The 24,424-nt window shown below is 33.2% G+C and overlaps 1 protein-coding gene across 4 annotated transcripts in view; it reads left to right on the top strand.

The window, feature by feature from the left end:
• The window catches only part of LOC139513341 (coiled-coil domain-containing protein 148-like), a 29,335-nt gene extending 6,318 nt beyond the window's left edge, over positions 1 to 23,017 (top strand). For 3 of the 4 annotated variants that reach the window (XM_071301739.1, XM_071301737.1, XM_071301738.1), the window contains exons 3-13: positions 2,734 to 3,121; positions 4,192 to 4,370; positions 5,147 to 5,342; positions 5,926 to 6,073; positions 6,645 to 6,851; positions 8,235 to 8,375; positions 8,569 to 8,687; positions 11,267 to 11,384; positions 20,765 to 20,815; positions 21,128 to 21,214; positions 22,182 to 23,017. In XM_071301739.1, coding sequence (XP_071157840.1) covers positions 2,734 to 3,121; positions 4,192 to 4,370; positions 5,147 to 5,342; positions 5,926 to 6,073; positions 6,645 to 6,851; positions 8,235 to 8,375; positions 8,569 to 8,687; positions 11,267 to 11,384; positions 20,765 to 20,815; positions 21,128 to 21,214; positions 22,182 to 22,343 — 1,796 coding nt within the window. In that variant the 3' untranslated portion in view covers positions 22,344 to 23,017. Of the gene's footprint in view, positions 1 to 2,733; positions 3,122 to 3,652; positions 3,796 to 4,191; positions 4,371 to 5,146; positions 5,343 to 5,925; positions 6,074 to 6,644; positions 6,852 to 8,234; positions 8,376 to 8,568; positions 8,688 to 11,266; positions 11,385 to 20,764; positions 20,816 to 21,127; positions 21,215 to 22,181 lie in introns of those variants that run through there. The other variant, XM_071301740.1, reaches the window with a different exon arrangement.
• The last annotated feature ends 1,407 nt before the right edge of the window (positions 23,018 to 24,424 follow it).

Genomic DNA, 24,424 nt, shown 5'->3' with positions numbered 1-24,424 from the left:
TCATATAACTTAAAGATTGATTTTTCAGGATCCAGTAAAGGATGCTTACTTTTTTATGGAAATTCTTGATTCCACATTTATTGTTCTAGGAATTTAGTAAACCCTCTGTTCCTGAATGTATTAGATATGGAACATGTTTATCATTACCTACAAAATGTACTTGGTGTCATCTGTAATCCTAAAATCTCTCAGCATTTTTCCAATTTTGCATGCAATTTTGTAATTGGGGCTAAATGGGGATGATTTTTTTTTCAATTTTTATACGACCGCAAAAATTTTAAAAAATTTGGTCTTATATTGGTATCATGTTGGCGTCGTTGTCTGCATCATCGTCGTCGTCCGAATACTTTTAAATTTAAACACAAGGTTTATGACCACAAAAGGAAGGTTGGGATTGATTTTTGGAGTTGAAGTCTGAACAGTTTAGGAATTAGGGGCCAAAAAGGGGCCCAAGTAAGCATTATTCTTGGTTTTCGCACTCTAACTTTAGTAAAAGTGAATAGAAATCTAGGAAAATTTAAACACAAGGTTTATGACCACAAAAGGAAGGTTGGGATTGATTTTGGGAGTTTTAGTTCAAACAGTTTAGGCATTAGGGGCCAAAAAAGGGCCCAAATAAGCATTATTCTTGGTTTTCACACAATAACTTTAGTATAAGTATATATATATAGAAATCAATGAAATTTAAACACAAGGTTTATGACCACAAAAGGAAGATTGGGATTGATTTTTGGAGTTGAAGTCTGAACAGTTTAGGAATTAGGGGCCAAAAAGGGGCCCAAGTAAGCATTATTCTTGGTTTTCGCACCATAACTTTAGTATAAGTAAATAGAAATCTATGAAATTTAAACACATGGTTTATGACCACTAAAGGAAGGTTGGGTTTGATTTTGGGAATTTTGGGAATTTTGGTCCTAACAGATTAGGAATAAGGGGCCCAAAGGCTCCAAAATTGAACTTTGTTTGATTTCATCAAAAATTGAATAATTGGGGTTCTATGATATGCCGAATCTAACTGTGTATGTAGATTCTTAATTTTTGGTCTCGTTTTCAAATTGGTCTACATTAAGGTCCAAAGGGTCCAAAATTAAACTAAGTTTGATTTTAACAAAAATTGAATCCTTGGGGTTCTTTGATATGCTGAATCTAAAAATGTACTTAGATTTTTTATTATTGGCCCAGTTTTCAAGTTGGTCCAAATCGGGGTCCAAAATTAAACTTTGTTTGATTTCATCAAAAATTGAATAATTGGGGTTCTTTGATATGCCAAATCTAACTGTGTATGTAGATTCTTAATGTTTAGTCCCGTTTTCAAATTGGTCTACATTAAAGTCCAAAGGGTCCAAAATTAAACTAAGTTTGATTTTAACAAAAATTGAATTCTTGGGCTTTTTTGATATGCTGAATCTAAACATGTACTTAGATTTTTGATTATGGACCCAGTTTTCAAGTTGGTTCAAATCAGGATCCAAAATTATTATATTAAGTTTTGTGCAATAGCAAGAAATTTTCAATTGCACAGTATTCAGCAATAGCAAGAAATCTTCAATTGCACAGTATTGTGCAATAGCAAGAAATTTTCAATTGCACAGTTTTGCGCAATAGCAAGAAATCTTCAATTGCACAGTATTGTGCAATAGCAAATATTTTCAATTGCACAGTATTGCGCAATAGCAAGAAATATCTAATTGCACAATATTGTGCAATAGCAAGAAATTTTCAATTGATTGGAGTTATCTTTCTTTATCCAGAATAGTAGTTGAATCAACTTAAATCATTGTTTTATACAATATACAATGTATATTCACTTTTCTACCAACTGATAAATTAAAACAATCTTAACCATTCAGTGATAACAAGCACCTTTTGTTACATTTTAATATTTTATGATGTATTTAAATGAGTAGTTATTGTTGCAAACTCCATTAGAAATTTGAATTGAGATCAGTTTTGGAAGAAGGGAAAGGGGGATGTGAAAAAAAAATGGTGGGGGGGGGGGGTTAAATTTTTCTCATTTCAGATTTCATAAATAAAAAGAAAATTTCTTCAAACATTTTTTTGAGAGGATTAATATTCAACAGCATAGTGAATTGCTCAAAGGCAAAAAAAAATATTTTAAGTTCATTAGACCACATTCATTCTGTGTCCGAAACCTATGCTGTGTCAACTATTTAATCACAATCCAAATTTAGAGCTGAATCCAGCTTGAATGTTGTGTCCATACTTGCCCCAACCGTTCAGGATTCAACCTCTGCGGTCGTATAAAGCTGCACCCTGCGGAGCATCTGGTTTTTATTATTTCAAAGACAGTATTAGGTTAAGTGCAGTAAAGCTTTTTTGAGTGAAAAATAGTGTTGATCTACTGGTTTTTCCTTATTAATATTGAATGTCCCTTATAATAAACATCTTCATCTTAACTGTAAAAATAATATAGAACAAATATAATTTATGGGCTTCATGGTTACATACTATAGTGTTTTCCTGTTACATGACTGTTCTTTCAGAATCATTTGATGACTGTATAAGAACATGTGTGATATGATGGCTGATGAGACAAGTATCCACCACAAACCAAAGGACAAGGATGTTTAAAAAACTACATGTCAGACACAGAACTGGCCTTGCTATTAGAATGTTTCTGACTTAAATCATTGTCAAAGTTATTGTTTAATAATTCTTTTAGAAAATATTTGATCTCAAATGCTTAAATGATGGTACATTGTTATTTTTTAGACACACTTGTAAACAAAGCTACAAATGGAGTTCGAAGTAATAAATATAAAGCTGTAGATTATGACAAGTTACGACTACTCGCTGCAGAGAAAAAGTTTAGTGCTCATAAGTCTCTCCTCAAGGTGAAGAAAATAGAACAATTGTCTAAACAAACCAAGGAAAATACTCTGCTTAAACAACATAAACTTGTGTGGAATAAAGAACTGATACGACTTAACAATTTACGTAAAAGGCTACAATCAGACATTGATGTTCATAGAGGAGTTAACCTGACTCAAGGAAACCCATGTTGTTCATTATTTGAAGATTTTGAAGACTTTGAAGCATCTTTAGATATAGAGTTCGCTAAGTTTAAAGCAAGCACCACACAACCAGTATGGAATCTAAGGTAATCAGACATCTTCTCTATAGAGTTTGCTAAGTTTAAAGCAAGCACCACACAACCAGTATGGAATCTAAGGTAATCAGACATCTTCTCATAATCAAGCACCACACAACCAGTATGGAATCTAAGGTAATAGATATAGAGTTTGCTAAGTTTAAAGCAAGCACCACACAACCAGTATGGAATCTAAGGTAATCAGACATCTTCTCATAATCAAGCACCACACAACCAGTATGGAATCTAAGGAAATAGATATAGAGTTTGCTAAGTTTAAAGCAAGCACCACACAACCAGTATATGGAATCTAAGGTAACAGATATAGAGTTTGCTAAGTTTAAAGCAAGCACCACACAACCAGTATATGGAATCTAAGGTAATAGATATAGAGTTTGCTAAGTTTAAAGCAAGCACCACACAACCAGTATGGAATCTAAGGTAATAGATATAGAGTTTGCTAAGTTTAAAGCAAGCACCACACAACCAGTATATGGAATCTAAGGTAATAGATATAGAGTTTGCTAAGTTTAAAGCAAGCACCACACAACCAGTATGGAATCTAAGGTAATCAGACATCTTCTCATAATCAAGCACCACACAACCAGTATGGAATCTAAGGTAATAGATATAGAGTTTGCTAAGTTTAAAGCAAGCACCACACAACCAGTATGGAATCTAAGGTAATCAGACATCTTCTCATTGTGTATGAAGCTGTTTGAAAAAGAATCGAACAAAAATTCAAATGTTTTAAATATATTTTTACCAATCCTCACTCAGTGGCAGTATAATTACTCACAGGCTATTTCAACCCAAACATCCTTACGTGTATCACCCTGAGTGAATAGCTTCAGGGTCTGATATTCTTCAATGGTTGAGAATTAGGAATACAAAAAAAATAGAAAAACAAATTGTTTATGTACTTAGAAAAAGAACTTTAGTCAGCCTTTACTGATTTGTGATATTAAACTGTATGTGTTACAGAAACTTATTTTTGATTGATATTCTTATGATAAATAATCATACTTGTAAATGTAAAACTCCTTATTTACTACTTATTATAATAAATATAATTACAGAGAAGATCTGCAGTATTGGTTACAGGAAAATATGGAAGATCTACGAATGGGCTCGCCTGACACAGTACAAAAACATAATGAAATTCAGTGTACCATTGATAATGTAAAGGGACAACAAAAAATGGTTCTGGAAAAGTTACACCATCAACAGATTTGTCTTGAACAGGAATTAGGAATGGGTAAGGCTCAGTATGGTATGGCCAAATAAAAAAAGATGTGTGTTTCCTATTACGGTACCCACCTTTTTTTTTAGTCAGAGTATCCCTCCCATAGACTCTATGTAAAAAAAAATGTAAAATAAAATAAAATTCCTGTCTACCTACCCTATTTATTTCAAAGATGTAAAAGGAACCACACATATTATGTTTTTTGGCCTAATGAGGATATCAAATAAAATAAAATAATTTAACCATAATTATGTTTACTATGAAGTCTGTTGTGAACGTCCCATAGTTATTACAAGTTCATTATCTTTCAGGGGTGCCAAATTTCTTGGATTGTGTAGTAACACATGTAGTGAAACCACAATTTTAAATGTTTAACAAAAAAATTACTGTAAAATTACAATACCAGGAAATTAGAACATGTGATAAAAATCAGTAGAAGATAAGCACGTAACTCAATAGTTGTACAATAGATTGCAAAAAAATGAGTACCTATACAATTTGTATGTTAATCAAACAAACAAAACAGTTATGAGCAAAACTTTATGGTAAAAGGTACTTACACAGATTGCAAGCTAACACTTCATAACCTTTTGATATAAAATCATGCTGTCATTAACTCTAATACTGGTGGCTGTACTTCAATATAGACTGATTACATACATGCACAGGAATACACAATTTTTTGCAATGCAAATCACAAACTTGTATATAATTTCAATTTGAACGGTAACAGATGTTTTTTTTTTGTTCTTGCTTGCCAATTATGTATAATAAAATTATATTTACAGGATTTCTTGCTACAATAACTCCAAATGAAGACAGTCAGAAGGTTCATGTAGAAGGTGGTATTCCAGAGGAAGCTTATGATCTCGAATGTTCTGACTTTGATCTCAAAGTCTCAGTCTTACAGGAGTTTATTCTTATGGATGAAAAGTTCAGAGAAAGGTTAAAATATCTGGAAGAGGAACATTCTAAAATTCTAAAGTAAGTACTTCAATTGAAAACACTTCTGCTGATTGAATTTCAAATTATCAGCTACAACAAAATTTCACCTAATCATACTAGAGGACCCAGATGTGTTTAATATTTCTAAGGCAGTTCACCAAAATATTATCTGCTAGTTACGTTAAAAATGAGGTAATTTTAAAAATTATTTTGTCACAGCTATTCTGGATAGTATATTTTAATCACTCATCAATTTCTGGTCTACAGAATATGCATGTATTCTTTCTTATAATTTCAGACCATGTATTAAATTTTCGTCATAGGAACCTTTAAAGAGGAATTTATGTTTTAGATTAGGTAGAAATTGGGACAGCATGGTCAGATGATGACCACTATATATTTACTGGGATAGGTGATGATTATATTTCAGGTTAGGAAGGAATGGTGGCTGTTCAAATGATGACCACTATGTATTCATTGAAATAGACAAGACAAGACAATATTTTATTAAGAGTCTCACCACTTAAACATTTATACATAATATTACAACTTCACATATTAAACAAGAGCCACTCTAAAAAGAATTATGAGAGACTATAGATATATGATAATTATGTTTTAGATTAGGAAGGAATGGGGGCTGGTCAGATGATGACCACTATGTATTCACTGTGATATATGAGCAGTATCCACATGAGATGAAAAATAGACGGAAAATGATAATCGACAGATTACAGCGACATCTACCAAAGAAACTTAGAGCTGATTTGGTAATGATATACATTATACTTAATGTTGTTTATAAAAATATTGATAACACCTAGCAGTTAATATAAATAAATAAGATTTGTTATGATTGCCAATGACACAACTCTCCACCAGAGACCAAATGATGCAGAAGTTAACAACTATAGGTCACTGTAAGTCCTTCATCAATGAACAAAATCAATACCTAAAAGTGAGTTATTAAAGACCATAGAAAGACAAATGGAATGGTAAGTTAAGACATTTTACATGAGCAGGCATGGGGATTAATAAAACTAAAATAACTGTTTAAACAGTTTGAAGATTTCATCACTAACAGGAATTTAGAGGAATGTCCAGTTATTTTCAGAGTTCACAAATAAGTATTGCAGAATTCATTATTAAATACAATGTACAACATTAAGTATATGTAAACTAAGAATGATGGAAGCAAGAAATAGTTTTTGTATTAAAATAGACATAATTGTTCACTTGAATTATTCCTTTGAAACCTAGCTTATAGGTAATGTTCAAGTATTGTTATATGGTGCTCAAAAACTATGGAAAAACATTTATTGATGCAATATTTATATGCAGGTGTCACATGAAGAATGGTGTGATTCTAACAAATATTTTCGTGAAAGAAAGAAAGCTTTAATGGTGGCTTGGCAGAAAGGAAGATCAGCATTGTATCACAAAGCCGAGTCAATATTCACTGAGGCAGAGATGGCTGCTCAATTAGATGAAGTTAAAGCTGAGTACAACCGTAAACAGAGACAAGTGAGAGAAGTCCTGCATGAAAAGGTAAATTTAATTCACACAAAGGTACAAAGTTTAAAGTTCAACATTGCTCATAACATAGAAAATCCATTGATTTTTTTACTCAATAATTTCCATCTCAAGCTACTAAACTGAGATAATTTATTATCTTACTTCCTATACATTTCTAGGAATGTGATTGGTTAAAAGCGCCCTCGTGGAGACCGTGTATATTTGATATTAGGTTAGTAGGGAGGTGGGGCTTATCTCATACACGGTTAGTAGTGGAGCTACGTTCTTTTATATTCCATATAAGGTAGTAGGGAGGCAGGGCTTATTTCATACACGGTTAGTAGTGGTGTTACGTCCCTTTATAAAAACAAAACGGTACTGAGAAAAAAAATCGTAAAGGTTTCAACACACGAAGAAATTGATGATTAAGATTGAAATAAATTCATATAACAAATTTAACCCCCACAAGTTGTTATTGTTGGTATCTGTTTTTGTAGGATCAATGGAAGTAGTTTCTTAATGCTAACAGTATTGAGGACTTGCTCATTTTGATAGGTCTAAATTTCACACGTTATTTAAAGATAGTCGATAAGATAAATTCGTTACATAGTGTGCTAGTGACCTAATACGGTATAAATGGGCTTCCCTCTCACCCCATATGGAATTTACTGACCCCATATACCGGTATACCGTATTAGGTCACTAGCACACTATGTAACTAATATTCTCTGTCAGGAAAATGAGAGTAGGATGACATCATAATCTAAGGTAATTGACATTGCCTTGGAAATAGTGTTAAACAGATTATTTTTGGTCTATCAAACCATAATTATTTTTTTAAGGGGGAGGGGGGATACTGTGGGTCCTTCAGTTCTGGTCTTGTATGCACTCTCACAATTTTTATCAACAATTTTGAAAATCAGTGCTAATTAACTTTTTTTTTTTTTAAAGTTATGCCCCTTGGAGATGTTTGTTGTATGGAAAAATGCATTGCAATCCCTCTCACTTGTACAATTTGTGACAGAAATTTATAAAACTTATATCTGAGGTATATATAAGCAGTGTTACTTACAAATTAGTGCTGATCAACTATTTTTATCAGAGTTATGCCCCTTGGAAGAAATTTTTTAAAGAACCAACAGATCATACTTTAACTCATTTTATAGGATAGATAAAATAAATGCCATGTTAGGGATATTGGAACTCAGTTCTTTTCTTATAACCATAAGGAGTCTATAATCATAATGTATTGAAAAAGTGTAAGTTACAAGGCTTTTGGAAGTATTTTATCATTTTATAATCTTAAAACTCCGATATTTTCCATTTTAACTTGGAAAATTGCAAAGCTTAAAAGTTTCAGCTACTCAAAAATATCAAAAGTATAAAGGTTATACATTTTAATTTTTATCTTTTCAGATTCGCAATTTCAGAGAACAGCAAATGGAAGCTTTGATAATTCAACATAAAATGGAATCTGAAAAACTTCAAGCCGTTAGAGAAAGACTTAAAATGGAAGCAGAATTAGAGACAAAGAAAAGAGCTCATGAAAAAGAACAAGTATAAAAATCTATTATTTCATTTGTTCAATGCAATCAAGTTTTTCTTCTTAAAAGCAGTATAAAATTATATTTATATGAACTTCATTAGGTAATGATTCATTTATAGTATTATGTATGTATTTATTTATTTTTTTAATTAAAGCTACAATCTATTCTGTAAAAAATGTTAAACAATGTTTATATTTTTATAGGTAGCCAAGTTCCATGAAGAAATTGAAAAGAAACAACAAAAACAAGCAGAGAAAGATCAAAAGAGATATGACGAGTTACAGGCACAACTTGCTGAACAAGCCATATTTGATCAAGAAAGGTAATGATTTGTGTATTTTGGCTGGATCAAAGTAATTATTTTATTGTAAAAGTAATCTTTTTAATAATCCTTTCTCATAGAATATATTGATTAAATAAATGTATCAGTTTCCACTTTACATTGTGGCAAGGCAGCATTAAGATTGTTCTGGTAATTCCACAGATAATTTTTTCAACCTTATGTCTGCACTTCAGATGCTTATTTGGTATCCAAGAGTTTCATTGTGAAAGTTGTCTCCCTTACCATTGATTATGTAATTGTGCACATGATTTATATACCTGGTTACAAAATGTAAAGAAAAGAAGTGTACTGTAATGCATTTGGAAAGACTTATTAGATTTCAATTACATTAATTAAATGCAGGGATTTCGATTATAACATAATAGCCTATTTGTCAGACAAATTCCTTAAATAACTTTTTCAACCCAATTTTTAGTGTGGAAGGACTTTTTCCATGACATTAGAAAAACATTTATGTTCACCTCATGGATTGTAAACAAACGTACCTGGCATTACCTGTTTTTTTATTTGTGTTACCTTATTTGTGGAAAGAAAAAATGGAAATCTTGAATGAAGATTTCAGTGAAAAATAAGGCAGAATAATAGACCTGTACCATGTGTATGACACCCTTTGCTTTGCATAGATGATGGGTGTGAGAACAACACTTACCAACACTGCATGTTTACCTGGAATAATCTTACCAACACTGCATGTTTACCTGGAATAATCTTACCAACACTGCATGTTTACCTGGAATAATCTTACCAACACTGCATGTTTACCTGGAATAATCTTACCAACACTGCATGTTTACCTGGAATAATCATACCAACACTGCATGTTTACCTGGAATAATCTTACCAACACTGCATGTTTACCTGGAATAATGGAATAATCTTACCAACACTGCATGTTTACCTGGAATAATCTTACCAACACAGCATGTTTACCTGGAATAATCTTACCAACACTGCATGTTTACCTGGAATAATCTTACCAACACTGCATGTTTACCTGGAATAATCTTACCAACACTGCATGTTTACCTGGAATAATCTTACCAACACAGCATGTTTACCTGGAATAATCATACCAACACTGCATGTTTACCTGGAATAATCTTACCAACACTGCATGTTTACCTGGAATAATCTTACCAACACTGCATGTTTACCTGGAATAATCATACCAACACTGCATGTTTACCTGGAATAATCTTACCAACACAGCATGTTTACCTGGAATAATCTTACCAACACTGCATGTTTACCTGGAATAATCTTACCAACACTGCATGTTTACCTGGAATAATCTTACCAACACAGCATGTTTACCTGGAATAATCATACCATCTTACCAACACTGCATGTTTACCTGGAATAATCTTACCAACACTGCATGTTTACCTGGAATAATCATACCAACACTGCATGTTTACCTGGAATAATCTTACCAACACTGCATGTTTACCTGGAATAATCTTACCAACACTGCATGTTTACCTGGAATAATCTTACCAACACAGCATGTTTACCTGGAATAATCTTACCAACACTGCATGTTTACCTGGAATAATCTTACCAACACTGCATGTTTACCTGGAATAATCTTACCAACACTGCATGTTTACCTGGAATAATCTTACCAACACTGCATGTTTACCTGGAATAATCTTACCAACACAGCATGTTTACCTGGAATAATCTTACCAACACAGCATGTTTACCTGGAATAATCTTACCAACACTGCATGTTTACCTGGAATAATCTTACCAACACAGCATGTTTACCTGGAATAATCTTACCAACACTGCATGTTTACCTGGAATAATCTTACCAACACAGCATGTTTACCTGGAATAATCTTACCAACACTGCATGTTTACCTGGAATAATCATACCAACACAGCATGTTTACCTGGAATAATCATACCAACACTGCATGTTTACCTGGAATAATCATACCAACACTGCATGTTTACCTGGAATAATCTTACCAACACAGCATGTTTACCTGGAATAATCTTACCAACACAGCATGTTTACCTGGAATAATCTTACCAACACAGCATGTTTACCTGGAATAATCTTACCAACACTGCATGTTTACCTGGAATAATCTTACCAACACAGCATGTTTACCTGGAATAATCTTACCAACACTGCATGTTTACCTGGAATAATCTTACCAACACAGCATGTTTACCTGGAATAATCTTACCAACACTGCATGTTTACCTGGAATAATCTTACCAACACAGCATGTTTACCTGGAATAATCTTACCAACACTGCATGTTTACCTGGAATAATCTTACCAACACAGCATGTTTACCTGGAATAATCTTACCAACACTGCATGTTTACCTAGAATAATCATACATTGTACATAGTTTTGTACTCAGTACATTAAAATTGAATAGCAAAATTTATGCAGTAAATGTATTATCATCAAAATTATTTCCAAATCTAAAATTATGTTTATACAAAAATTACTATAATAAAAAAATATGTTTTAAATGCATCTAGTTGCATCAATAGTTTAATACAAAACTATGTAAACTATGTATTCCTTCTAGGATTAAATATAGAGCAGAACAATTAGATGCAAAAATTGAGGAGAGAAAATACTTAGAAGAAGAAAAAAAGCAAGCAGAAATAGAAAAAGAAGAAAGACTTGAGGCCTTAAGAGAGCAGGTTTGTTTTACTCAATTAGTATATATCAAAGACAAACAAGATAACAAAACAACTACACTGATCACTATAATCTTAACCAATAAGTCAAATAATGAACAGAAATCTACTATAGTCAGATTCAACATTGCACACCATCAAAGGAGAATCTAGTACTAGTTATAACTGTTTTCTGATTCTTAGAAGAGGCAAAAATAATTTATTTTGTATTTTGATAAATAATTTTCTTTTGTTTTGAAAGTGTCTTCATTTTACTGCATAGAAATACTAATTCAAAGTGATGTCTATGTCGCAGGAAGAATGGAACACCATATAAAATCGACTTGGGATGAGGGATAAATCACCATAAACCCATAAACTTGTCGTTGTAATGCGTGTGGGCCATTTCTGCATTTAATGAGTCGTCCAATATATAAATACTTTATTATATAATCTGCAAGTATACAAATTGTAACCCAAGTTTACAATTATGTTCCAATAAATATGAACAATATCTATACTGAAATATTTGCATGCAACGGAGCTTTATTCTGACCTTAACTTATATACCAAAATGCGGCTTTCAAGCCATACTGAATTCTATATATGAAATACTAAAATAACTTTACTTTAATTGAAACATTTTAAACATTGCTAAAAGAATAAATAAATTTACAAGTACCTGCAGCGTAGACATTAGTCTGCCGCCTCCCCGATTGTAATAATGACCAGTGACTAACTTTAAAAGTGAAATTGTATTAATATATATATGGTTAGTATTGCCGCGCTTTGAGCTCATGCAAAACTCATGCTATTTAAATATAAATATATATCATTTAAATAATAAGAATCGCTTTAACTTTCTATTGTACTAATTTAAATATTGAGTACGTAAAGCAAAGCATAGCGTATAAAGCTATAGTCTATTTCAAAATATGCAGCGCAAAACTATTGTCGTCAATCGTCAAGAAACATGATGATATGAAATATGAATATGATATGAATGGAAAACATATAACACGGAAAACACAATTAATATGAAATGCATAATAATGAACCAAAATGGATAAATATATCCGGTGACATACACCCCCTCCTACAAAAAGTTTCGTCTCGAAACTATATCGAAACCAATATATCAAACCTTATACAACAATATGACACTTTTGAAATTTGGGCATTCTAGATAGGTATGCGGCAAACGCCTCTATACCATATAGCAATGACCAAAATTCAAGACAACCAATAGGATTCACAAACAAATAACAGAACAAAAAAATATCAAAAAGTTAAATAAAATTAAAAAAATCTTTCCTCATTGCTTTGAATTGCCGTTGACAAACGATCAATCCAAATTCTTGCCAAATCAAATGTAGGATGTACCCCATCCACTAATCTGTTATACAAATATCTAAATTTTCCACTCTTACATTTATGTACAGGAGAATGAAAAAATGGAGTGATAACATGATTTGTATGATTAAATTCTGTAATAAAATTATTTACATCCTGTATAATGGAGTTAAGTTCTAGCTGCATCCTATCGTATGCATTCTCATACTTTAAATGACTTGTTTTTCCAATAGACAATCTATGTAAATTCCAAAGACAGAAACTCATAGTTGTAATAGTAGCAAAAACTACCTTACAATTTATACTTTTCAATTTAGTTTCTGTATTTACTATAGTATTCTTTAGTCTCAATGCATGTTCAAAACAACTATTGTCAGTTCTTTTAAGAAATGATTCCTCATAATTTGATCTACGATTCCTTTCTAAAGAACAAATATCCGGTATTCCAGCTATGAAATACACGATTTTCAGACCGTCTATATCTTTAAGATCCTCATATGCATATTTGCACAAAGTTTCCAATTTTCCTCCAGGCACTACACGTACTAACGTTTTACAACGAACTTTGCCTTCTAGAACTTTTCCTCTACTAGACGTATAAATATATGTATGCTGATTCATTTCTGTGAAACAAACAAAAATGAAACTAAATAGAAATAAAACTAAATTCCAAATATCAATAAAAAAATATTCAAAGGTTAAAACATTAAAATACTAGTATCTAACATAATCTTGAAAACGGACTGGCGGTTTCACTTGTCTACTCGACCGCCGCACTTGAATTTCAGACTCTGGTTGGACATAATCTAAAGCGCTCGGCGCATGATTATCAGAGGCGCTTGACGTTTGATTATCAGGACTGGTTTCTGATTCACTACTGACGGGAACTGGGTTGCTAAACTCAGATACATCTAAAATACTTGACCTCTGACCATCAGATTGTTCAATACTACTGTCAGGACTACTAGATCGCTGACTTACTTCATCTAGATTCAAAATGCCCGGATGAAATTCATCCGCTAAAGGGTTCAGAGGCAGTACTATATCTACTCGACGCCTCGGGCAATCGTGCACTAAAAACTCTTCTTCTGACTCAGATTCAGAAATATCAGATGAAGTAATTGAAACAACTTGGTCGTCCGTAGTGATTTCGTCCACTGTTTTATCAGAGTCTAAAACTTTGTCTACTAATACAGACGGACAATCTTTCTTTGAAACTACATTTCTCTTATCTTGGGAGTTCTCACTACACTGAGGGTTTAAAATGGGAATGGAAGTAATGGGAAGTAACATATTCCTATGTACTGTTTTACGGCCCCGACCGTGTTCCTGTCTGATGATATAAACCGGAATATCAGAGTCAGGTTTTGAAACTATAACATAAGGTTGTTTACCCCACTTATTTTCTAATTTATGTTTCCCTCTAAACGCCACATTTTTAAGTAGAACTCTATCACCAGGCTCCAGTACTGACTGTCTGACTTTCAAATCATATCGCGTTTTATGACGTCTCCCAGTCCTTTCGGCTGATTTTTCAGCTGTTCTATAGGCAAACTGCAGTCGTTTTTTCAAATCACTCACGTATGCAGAGTGATCTTTTGTAACAGACTGGTTTGGATTACCTATAAAAGCATCAATGGCAAGCCGCGGGTGCCAACCAAACATCAGATAATGTGGGCTGTATCCAGTTGTATCGTGTTTTGTTGCATTATAGGCATGTACTAACGGCGCAACATACACTTTCCAATTGGATTTCTTTTCATCATCAAGAGTACCCAACATGTTTAATAAAGTCTGGTTAAAACGCTCGCACTGACCATTCCCTTGCGGGTGATACGGAGTAGTGCGAGATTTTTTTATGCCTGCTAATCTACACAGTTCCTGGATAACCTTACCCTCAAAATTTCGTCCCTGATCACTGTGAAATCGAGATGGAAAAGAATAGTGCTGAATAAAATTTTCCCATAATGCTTTAGCTGTAGTTTTAGCGGACTGATTTTTCGTAGGTATAGCTTGAGCGTACCTCGTAAAATGATCCGTAATGACCAAAATATTCTCATATCCTCCCTTTGACTGCTCAAGAGTTAGAAAATCTATACAAATGAGCTCCAAAGGGTAGGAAGAACATATATTTACCAATGATGCAGAATTCCTGCACTTCGACTTTCTGAGTATGCAGTTCTGACAGTTCGAAACTTTTCTCTCTACGTCTCTATCAATACCCGGCCAAAAATATCTTGATTTCACAAGTGATAAAGTACGATCGCGCCCCTGGTGACCTACATCGTCGTGCAGAGCAGTCAGTACTAGTTCATGGTAAATAGAAGGTAATACTAGTTGAAACACAGCTTCATGATTAATGTAGCTTTTCCTATATAAAACCTTATCTTTCAGACAAAGTTTATCCCATTCTCTCAATAATCTTCGGACAAGATCCGTCTCATGAGACATCTGACGCTTAGTGAGTCTATGACCGGTTGTAACTAAATCAATAACTCTACTTAAGCATGAATCTTGTCTCTGCTCATACGTCCAATCTATATCAGCGAATTTGGATGTATCGGCTAAAATCTCGCTATCGCTGTCTATAAACTGAATATCATGTGACAAACATACAGTTTCAATAGCAGGGTTTGTATCTGGAGTTAATACTATAGATTTACAAATAGCCTGAACTACGTCACTAAAAACTTCTTTACAATCGGACGGAAGTCTAGAAAGAGCGTCAGCGTCAATATTTGACTTGCCTGTTCTATACACAATGCTGAAATCATAGTTTGACAATGAAGCAACCCATCTATGGCCGGTAGCATCTAATTTAGCTTTACCGAGAACGTACGTAAGTGGATTATTATCCGTTCTAACGGTAAATTTGCTACCAAAGAGATAATCATGAAACTTGTCAGTTACAGCCCATTTAAGCGCCAAAAATTCTCTTTTATGGGCTGGATATAACTTCTCTGGGCCACGTAAGCTACGACTAGCGTAAGCTATCACCCGTTCTTTACCCTCCTGTTCTTGATACAAGACGGCACCTAAACCGGTACCACTTGCATCAACGTTTACAATGAAAGGTAATGAAAAATCTGCATATGCAAGAACTGGTGGGTTTGTCAACTTTTCAATAATAAGATCAACAGCATTCTGTTCCTCGGGACCCCATTTCCAAGGACTAGGCTTACTAGACTTCTTTCGTTTAGACCCAAGGTTCTTCTTGTTCGTAGGGTGTCCAAGAAATAGGTCATTAAGAGGCTTTGCAATCTTAGCGTAGTCTCTAATGAATTTCCTGTAATAGGAAGTGAAACCTATAAACCTACGAAGGTCCTTAATGCTCTTTATAGCTGGCCAATTTTGGACTGCTATAACTTTCTCTGGGTCGGTTTTGATACCGTCGGCGGACACTATAACACCAAGATATTTAATCTCCTTCTTAAAAAATTCACACTTGCTACCTTTGAGTTTTAAGCCGTGGTGTTTAAGACGACTAAAAACAGACTCAAGCCTAGCAAAATGGTCATCTATGTTACGTGAAAATACCACAATATCGTCTAAAAATACTAAGCATTCACGTAAATGAGCTTCTCCCATGCATCTTTCCATCAATCTTTGAAACGATGCCCCTGCGTTTGTCAGACCAAAGGGGAGCCTATTAAATTCATAGAACCCCAATGGACCTAACGAAAACGCGGTCTTATGCTTGTCTGACTCTTTAATGCCCATTTGCCAATATGCCGATCGAAGGTCCAGTCGCGTAAAGTATTTAGCCCCAGCTAGACAATCAATTGTCTCGTCAATGCGAGGCAAAGAATAACTGTCCCGAATTGTCTTCTTGTTTAAAGATCTAAAATCTAAACAGAAGCGCAAAGAACTGTCCTTCTTACGCACGAGAACCGCGTTACTGGCGTAAGGACTGTTAGACTCCCTTATACAGCCCGCCTCCAGCATTTCACGTACATGTTCTCTTACCTCATCGAACAATGCTGGAGGAATACGCCTGTAGGGTTGTCTAAAGGGTTTGTCATCAGATAACTGGATCTCGTGCTCCATCAGATCTGTGAGCCCAATGTCAGTGGGTCCTTGGGAGAAAATAGACCTATACCTGCTAATTAAACCTTTCAATCTGAGTTTAGTATCCTCAGGAACATCGAAACTCTCTAAGTTAATTCCTAGGGATGATAACTCCTGATCAGACAAACTCCCTTTCTCTTCATCAACAGCGCTTTCAGCACTGTGTACATCTACATGACGGACAACCTTAACCTCGTTCAGAGAACACAAGTGTGTTTTAGGTTTTATGACCATAGCTTTGGCCGTCATGTTAAATATTCTAACTGGGACCCGACAAGTTGACCCCTTAACGTTTACTACCCGTGGACATACTGACACATCTGACAAGTCATCTGACAGACTCTCAGTCACTACTGTACATGCTTCTGGTGTCTTAGACCTTGCTAAACCAGATACATTTAAGACAGATAAAGGTTTGATCTTGATGGGATTTTTATTCGTAGAGTAAACTTGACCTATTGCTTCATCTTTGATAGAATTAAAAGCAATATCCCACTCTCTTGGGATCTTGTCTATGTTAGTTTGCTGTCTACCAACCATAGAACATGAATCTAACAATCTGATAACATTTGTACCAATAATAACAGGTACATTTTTGTTATAATCAGTAAGAGAGACAACCAACAATGGTATCATAAAATCTTGCTCTACAAAATCAACCTTTATACTAGCTTCTATGTAACCTAAATACGGTAAAGTGGTACCTCCTGCCACACTAATTGATAAGCTAAAGTCATCTAAACTTTTCAATTCAGGTGGAGGTGTTAACTCATTCAACATACCTTCAGATATTGTTGATATCATGGACCCTGTATCAATCAAAGCCTTACACTTTGTATTATTAATGTAAATAAAAGATTCATTTGCTAAACCAATCATACGTTGAGCAAGAATGCTCTGCGTACAAGTATCAACAAGTTTGGGACTAGGCACATTCTCAGGCCTATATAAGTCTCTGGTTTGTCCCTCAACCGAGACCTTTACCCGTTTAAACCCCTCGTCTGAGAATTATAATTCTGGTTTTGTTGGTTTCCTGTATAACCACGGCCACGCCAGCCACGGTTATTATTAAATCTACCCCTTCTATCAGACCCTCGATAGTTCCCGCGACCTTGGCCACGAAACTGACTATTTGACGAACTTGTATGATCATCAGGTTTACTTTCTTTTAATTTCTTTAACTCTCCCTCAAATGATTCCATTCTAGTATTCAAGAGCTTCATGGACTTAATCATCTCTTGCATACCTGACTGTTCAACAACCGCAGGTTGATGTTGAATCTTATTGTCAGAACCTGAGGCATAATTTGATAAGTCCAATTCAATAGATCGGATCTCTTTTAATAACTGATCAAATTTTTCAACAGTATCGTATTTATAACGACTAGCATTTTTCAAAAGGGGATCTCTGAGACCTGACCACAGCTTTGATCTAAGCATGTCGTTTTTAGCCTGTGAGCTAATTTGACCTTTTTCAACAGCTTTTTGGGCAATATCTTCAAGTCTCATACCATAATCAGCAACAGACTGACCTTGTTTCTGAGTTTCCATGTAAAACTTTTGAAGCAATGCTTCACTACTGAACACATTTCCATATATCCCATCTAATTTTTCAATAATCTGTGTGGGTGTAGCCCCATCTGGGAGTGATAACAATAAACCCCTAGCTTTACCTTTTAGGGACCCTCTTATACACTGCAATAATATAGTATCTGTATAATTACCTTCCCGTATTATACATTTAACTTCGAACTTCCATACGTCAAAAGACACTTCACTTTTTTCTTCCCCAGAAAATACAGGTATCTTGGGTTTTGCATATGAAGAGTTTGAACAAGAAACGGTAGTATTATTACCAAAACCTGCAGCATAAGTTGCCACTCTTGCTATAGACGAAGACCTAACAGGTGCCAAAGGAGGCTTAGTATGAGCAGTAGTTCCCCTTATAGGAGTACTATGTCCAAAAGATACATGCTTCTCACTACTTAATTTATCAAACTCATCTGATGTTACAACTCTAAAGCTTGTATTATGATTCAAAAACTCAATCATTTTCTGAACGTGTTCTTCTGAAATCTTAGGTTCAGTTTTTAAACCTTGTTTTGACTCCGCTTCAGCCATCACTTGAACTTTAACCAACGACAAAAACAACACAAAATAAACAAAACAAAACAAGGACAATACACATGAATGAAATGAAAATGATGTAATGATGATGAACTTACTCATATGTCTGTGTCAATGCAAGTCGCTTTCTTACGTCGCTGCTGTAACTATTAGTGCGTAACTTGTTAAATCAGGTGCGTGCTTCTATTCATGCACAAACAATAATCAAATCTGTAAAATACAGTAAAGATGATAAAATATATTCAAACAATAAAACACAATGAATTTTTAAATCAATAAATATTTATAACAGTTTGTTTTCATAAATGAATGTCAAATAAATACTACTACAGTTCACCGGCAACAGTTGTAAAAATCTCCATCCGTGCGGAACGTTGATCGATTAAATTCCTTCTATGTCTAGGTTGTCACGTGATAAAGCAATACACATTCACCTTCACAGGTATGCTGACCGTGCATGTTTCAGTTGAAATTTGTAAATTGACTTTCACTAATAATAAATAACATCAAACATATTTACATGATGTAGTATGAGCTTCCCGGTAGATATGCGCACTATAAGAAATATGAATTTCAAATATACCTTTCAAACAACAGGGTTTCACAGTCGTAAATTCACAATATATAAAGCAGTTGCTGACATCAAAGTTGACAAGTGGTTGTTGTCTCACCATGAAGTAGCGGTACTAATTGTTCCGGAACCATTTTCTCGAATTTGACTGTATAACAATAAACGTTGGACGATCTCGGTGGAACCTCCAAAATGTCGCAGGAAGAATGGAACACCATATAAAATCGACTTGGGATGAGGGATAAATCACCATAAACCCATAAACTTGTCGTTGTAATGCGTGTGGGCCATTTCTGCATTTAATGAGTCGTCCAATATATAAATACTTTATTATATAATCTGCAAGTATACAAATTGTAACCCAAGTTTACAATTATGTTCCAATAAATATGAACAATATCTATACTGAAATATTTGCATGCAACGGAGCTTTATTCTGACCTTAACTTATATACCAAAATGCGGCTTTCAAGCCATACTGAATTCTATATATGAAATACTAAAATAACTTTACTTTAATTTAAACATTGCTAAAAGAATAAATAAATTTACAAGTACCTGCAGCGTAGACATTAGTCTGCCGCCTCCCCGATTGTAATAATGACCAGTGACTAACTTTAAAAGTGAAATTGTATTAATATATATATGGTTAGTATTGCCGCGCTTTGAGCTCATGCAAAACTCATGCTATTTAAATATAAATATATATCATTTAAATAATAAGAATCGCTTTAACTTTCTATTGTACTAATTTAAATATTGAGTACGTAAAGCAAAGCATAGCGTATAAAGCTATAGTCTATTTCAAAATATGCAGCGCAAAACTATTGTCGTCAATCGTCAAGAAACATGATGATATGAAATATGAATATGATATGAATGGAAAACATATAACACGGAAAACACAATTAATATGAAATGCATAATAATGAACCAAAATGGATAAATATATCCGGTGACATCTAGAACATCTTCCTATAATTCTTATAGACACAATTCATATTATAAATTATATAAATTTGATGATTTCCAGAGGATTGGATTCCTGCAACAAAAATTAAATGATCTATTCTATAAATGTGAAAATGGATAAAATTCCTATGCACAAAATGAGTGTTATATTTTAAGACTGTAAAGATATCACATATGACATTGGAAATTGGTTACCTATAAGTGTACCTAAATAATAACAGGTCTAGTGTAAATCTTTCTTATACAACATAGTTAACATAAAAGATACCTACCCTACCATATAGTCAACTTTTATTTTATTTATTAATTCACAGGTACGGGTTGTAGCTGAAAGTGATCCACACAGGATATTACAACAAACTGAGGTAAGTTGAGTTATCATATGTAGCAAGATAACTTTCTATGTAGAATGTTACCAAAGCTAGCTTACAATACTCTCAAATATTACTGTAAATAGTAGTTTTGTTTCCAAAGATGACATTAACTGGTGTTCATGTGTTTTCAAAACATTGCTGTACATAAAAACTAGTCATTGCATGAGTGTTGGTGAATATCATTCTCAACAAATTATTTGATAACAGTATTTGCAACAAACATATCTCTTTGATGAATTAATCTCAGACCTTTCTATTTTATCTGTCTCTTTTATTTTAACATATATATAAAAACTATTGCAGGCATGGCAAAATAGGTATGCAGAAAATGAAGACGACATCGACATACAGAAGCCATTATTTAATGTCATAGGGTTTACATCAAAACAGGTAAATAATTATATTAAATGATTACATATAACTTGTATAAATATTAGGCTTATTTCAAAAATGGTTATTTACAAAATTTTTTATTAAAGGCTCATGTGAGCTTTTCGTATCACTTGTCATCCACCGTCACCAATCTTGTCTGGTGTCATTCTTAACTTCTACCAAAATGTTTCCTGTATGCTATAACCTCAGCATGACCTTTCTTGTAAAAATACGGTGATAGCAATATGCATCATTCTGTCATCGAAATAAACTACGGTATATCTTATTGTACATGCTCTACACATGCTTATACCATGCTTATACCATGCTTTTTTGTTGATTGTTTACCTAGGTGACAATCCATAAACTTCAGCTTCAAAATACGACAACTAATTAGCTGCCATATTTTCAAATTAAACCACCCAAGTGAAATATTTTTTTGACAATAATACGTTATATATATGCATAAAGAAGGATAAAATCATGCACAGAAGACTATATATATAAATACATCCATCGGTTCAAGAATTAGATTAACATTATTTTTCACCAATCACTTGTTTCGTATGACTTTCAACTGCCTTGTCAATTGGACATAACTTTGGATACAATCATCATTTTGGTCGTCTTACCTAGCCAAGGGTTATGATCCACTCCCCCTTCTCTCCACCTGGGGAGGAGGGGAGTGGATTGCAGCTCTTGGCTAGTAAAGATGCATTTGGTACAAATGCGTAAATTATTTCAGGTATATAGAAGTTATTGCCGTTGAAAGATGATTTTATTAATATTTTGTATTAGAACCAAAACAATTAAGGTACAGAAAAATTGAAAACAGAAAAAAATATCACCAATACATACTAGATCAACAAAGAATGTCTTAGTCATGAATTATGTTCTGGTCCAAAATGTTGAAAATGGACTAAGATCATGTATGATAATATATTACATCAGATCTAATTAAAATGTTTTTATTGTATTTTAACAGATTACATCGGATCCACGTATGAAGTTAGAAGCCAGATTAAGGGATGCTGGATTGCATAACACAGATTATGCTCGTCAGATTATGTCTAAAGTTCCACCTCCCCAACCACCAAGGAGAGATATGGAATCAACAGTGTTTAAAAAAAATTTGAACAACACATGAAAGAAAAATTACCTTCAATCTTTAGAATTAAATCAGCAAATTTTTAATTAAAATTTTAGCTGTAAATTTTCTTTTGAGGTGACAGTGATGTCACAAAACAGTCACAAACAATGAAGTTACAAAGGATCAAACTACATATGTATTTATAAATCTATGCAATTCTTTAAAGCTTTTCAGACATATTGCTTTGAAGTTTTGTTGAAATACAACTTTTAAGAATACTTTTTCATGATACTGACATTTTGTGATTTCTACCTTTTAATTGTTCTAAGAAGAATTGTATGTGAATGTCTTGCCATTAGAACCATTAATGACACTTAATCAATGAATTGGTGCATTGTATAACTCCTTAGAAGGAACTCTCATCTGGAATTACCAATATTTGGTTATGATTATTAAAAAAATTTGAGTGTGAGCAAACTCGAATTTGATTATATATGTTGTTTTTAATCTAAAGATAGTGTTGAAAATTTACATTGACAATTATTATATATAAAAATTACGTAACTTTTAAACAGAATGAGTGGTATGCTTCATTTTCATCCGTCCATATTTGTTACTTATAACTCTGTGCTAGAAATGATTTAATACTTGATGAATTGTGCTGTGTAAGTGATTTTTAGATCTGTTTCAACAGTATTTGCTGTTAAATTATACATTAAATTTAAGTAATATTTTGTCACTTGTTTCTCAGCCTCTATTAAGGAACGAATTGATATTTGGTTAAGAATAGTATTGTAATGTGTTGTAAAGTATTAGTTACTTTAAGACCTGTCCAGCAGTTAATTCCTGTTGACCACTACATTGAGTTTTTATTTTATGTACTCTCAGCTTGGAAGTTTTTTATTACTGTGCTTATCCAGTGACCTTTGGGGTCTCACAATAGCAATGGCTCAAACAGTTTACCAAATTGCAGTTAGATTTCTTCTCCAACTAACTGATCAACTGGTAAAATAATTTAGCAGATTGCTCAAGTGAAATGTTGTTAGTATGAAGTGAGTGCTGTAACATCAAAAGTAATACTTACCATGCAGATCCAGTTAGTTCATATCTTTGTCATTCTTTTCAAACACAATAATGACTCACTATTGTATGAGTCACCGAATAAGAAGGTCTAATATTGACAAGAAAACTTCTATCATAAATAGATTTTATAAATAAATAGTTCAAAACATTGTTTTGTAAGTCTATTATTTATAGCTCCGTTTTCCAACAACAAGTTAGTGCATAATTGTAATTTGGATTTTTTTTCTAAAGCAATTACTTATCTGCTACCATTAAAGGGAAATAATTTACATTACTGAAAATCAGCAAAATTTTGTCACAATTTTTGTCTGACAAATATCAACTTTCCTCATTTATTTTGTTTGAAACATTATTTCTATGATTATTAAACTTTTATCCTCTGTTTTGAAAAGAACAATGAAATTTATTTTTAAGATGATTAAAATTTTGAAAAAAAAACTGTTAAAAACCTATTATTGAACACATTCAAAGTTTTATAAATCATACAAATTCCCCTGTAAATTAAGAAATTGTCACCAGTCCAGTAGCCAGTAATTTTATTTTGACATGAATTTTTATTGATATGGTAAAATTATAGATTAACAGCTGTTTTGCAAAACTTTGTATTGTTCAAAGTACTAAGGATTCTCTACCATGGAGCACATGATAACTTATAAGCAGTATTTGGCAAAACCTCTGTAATTTGTGTCCTAAATACCCTTCAACTTCCTCCTAATTTGGCAATTCAATTTTTTTTTTATTCAAGACGTATTGATGATTTTTTTTAAATCATAAGCCTGGTATCATTGATTAATTTTTTAGTGTACTCAATAACTCAATAAAAATTATTTCCCTTTAATGCCAGCAGATAAGTAATTTGTATAGAAAATATTATACGAATCATAATTACACAATAACTTTGTCTTAGAAGACAAAGCCATAAAATATACATCTACAAAAGAATGGTTTGAACTATTTATTTATAAAATCTATTTATGATAGAAGTTTCCATGTCAAAATTATACCTTCTTATTCAGTGACTCGTACTATAGTAAATAATTTTTTTGTTTGAAAAG

The sequence above is a fragment of the Mytilus edulis genome, chromosome 2 (genome assembly GCF_963676685.1).
Source record: "Mytilus edulis chromosome 2, xbMytEdul2.2, whole genome shotgun sequence".
Taxonomy (NCBI): Eukaryota; Metazoa; Mollusca; class Bivalvia; order Mytilida; family Mytilidae; genus Mytilus; species Mytilus edulis.
This window is presented reverse-complemented; position numbering and strand designations above follow the sequence as displayed.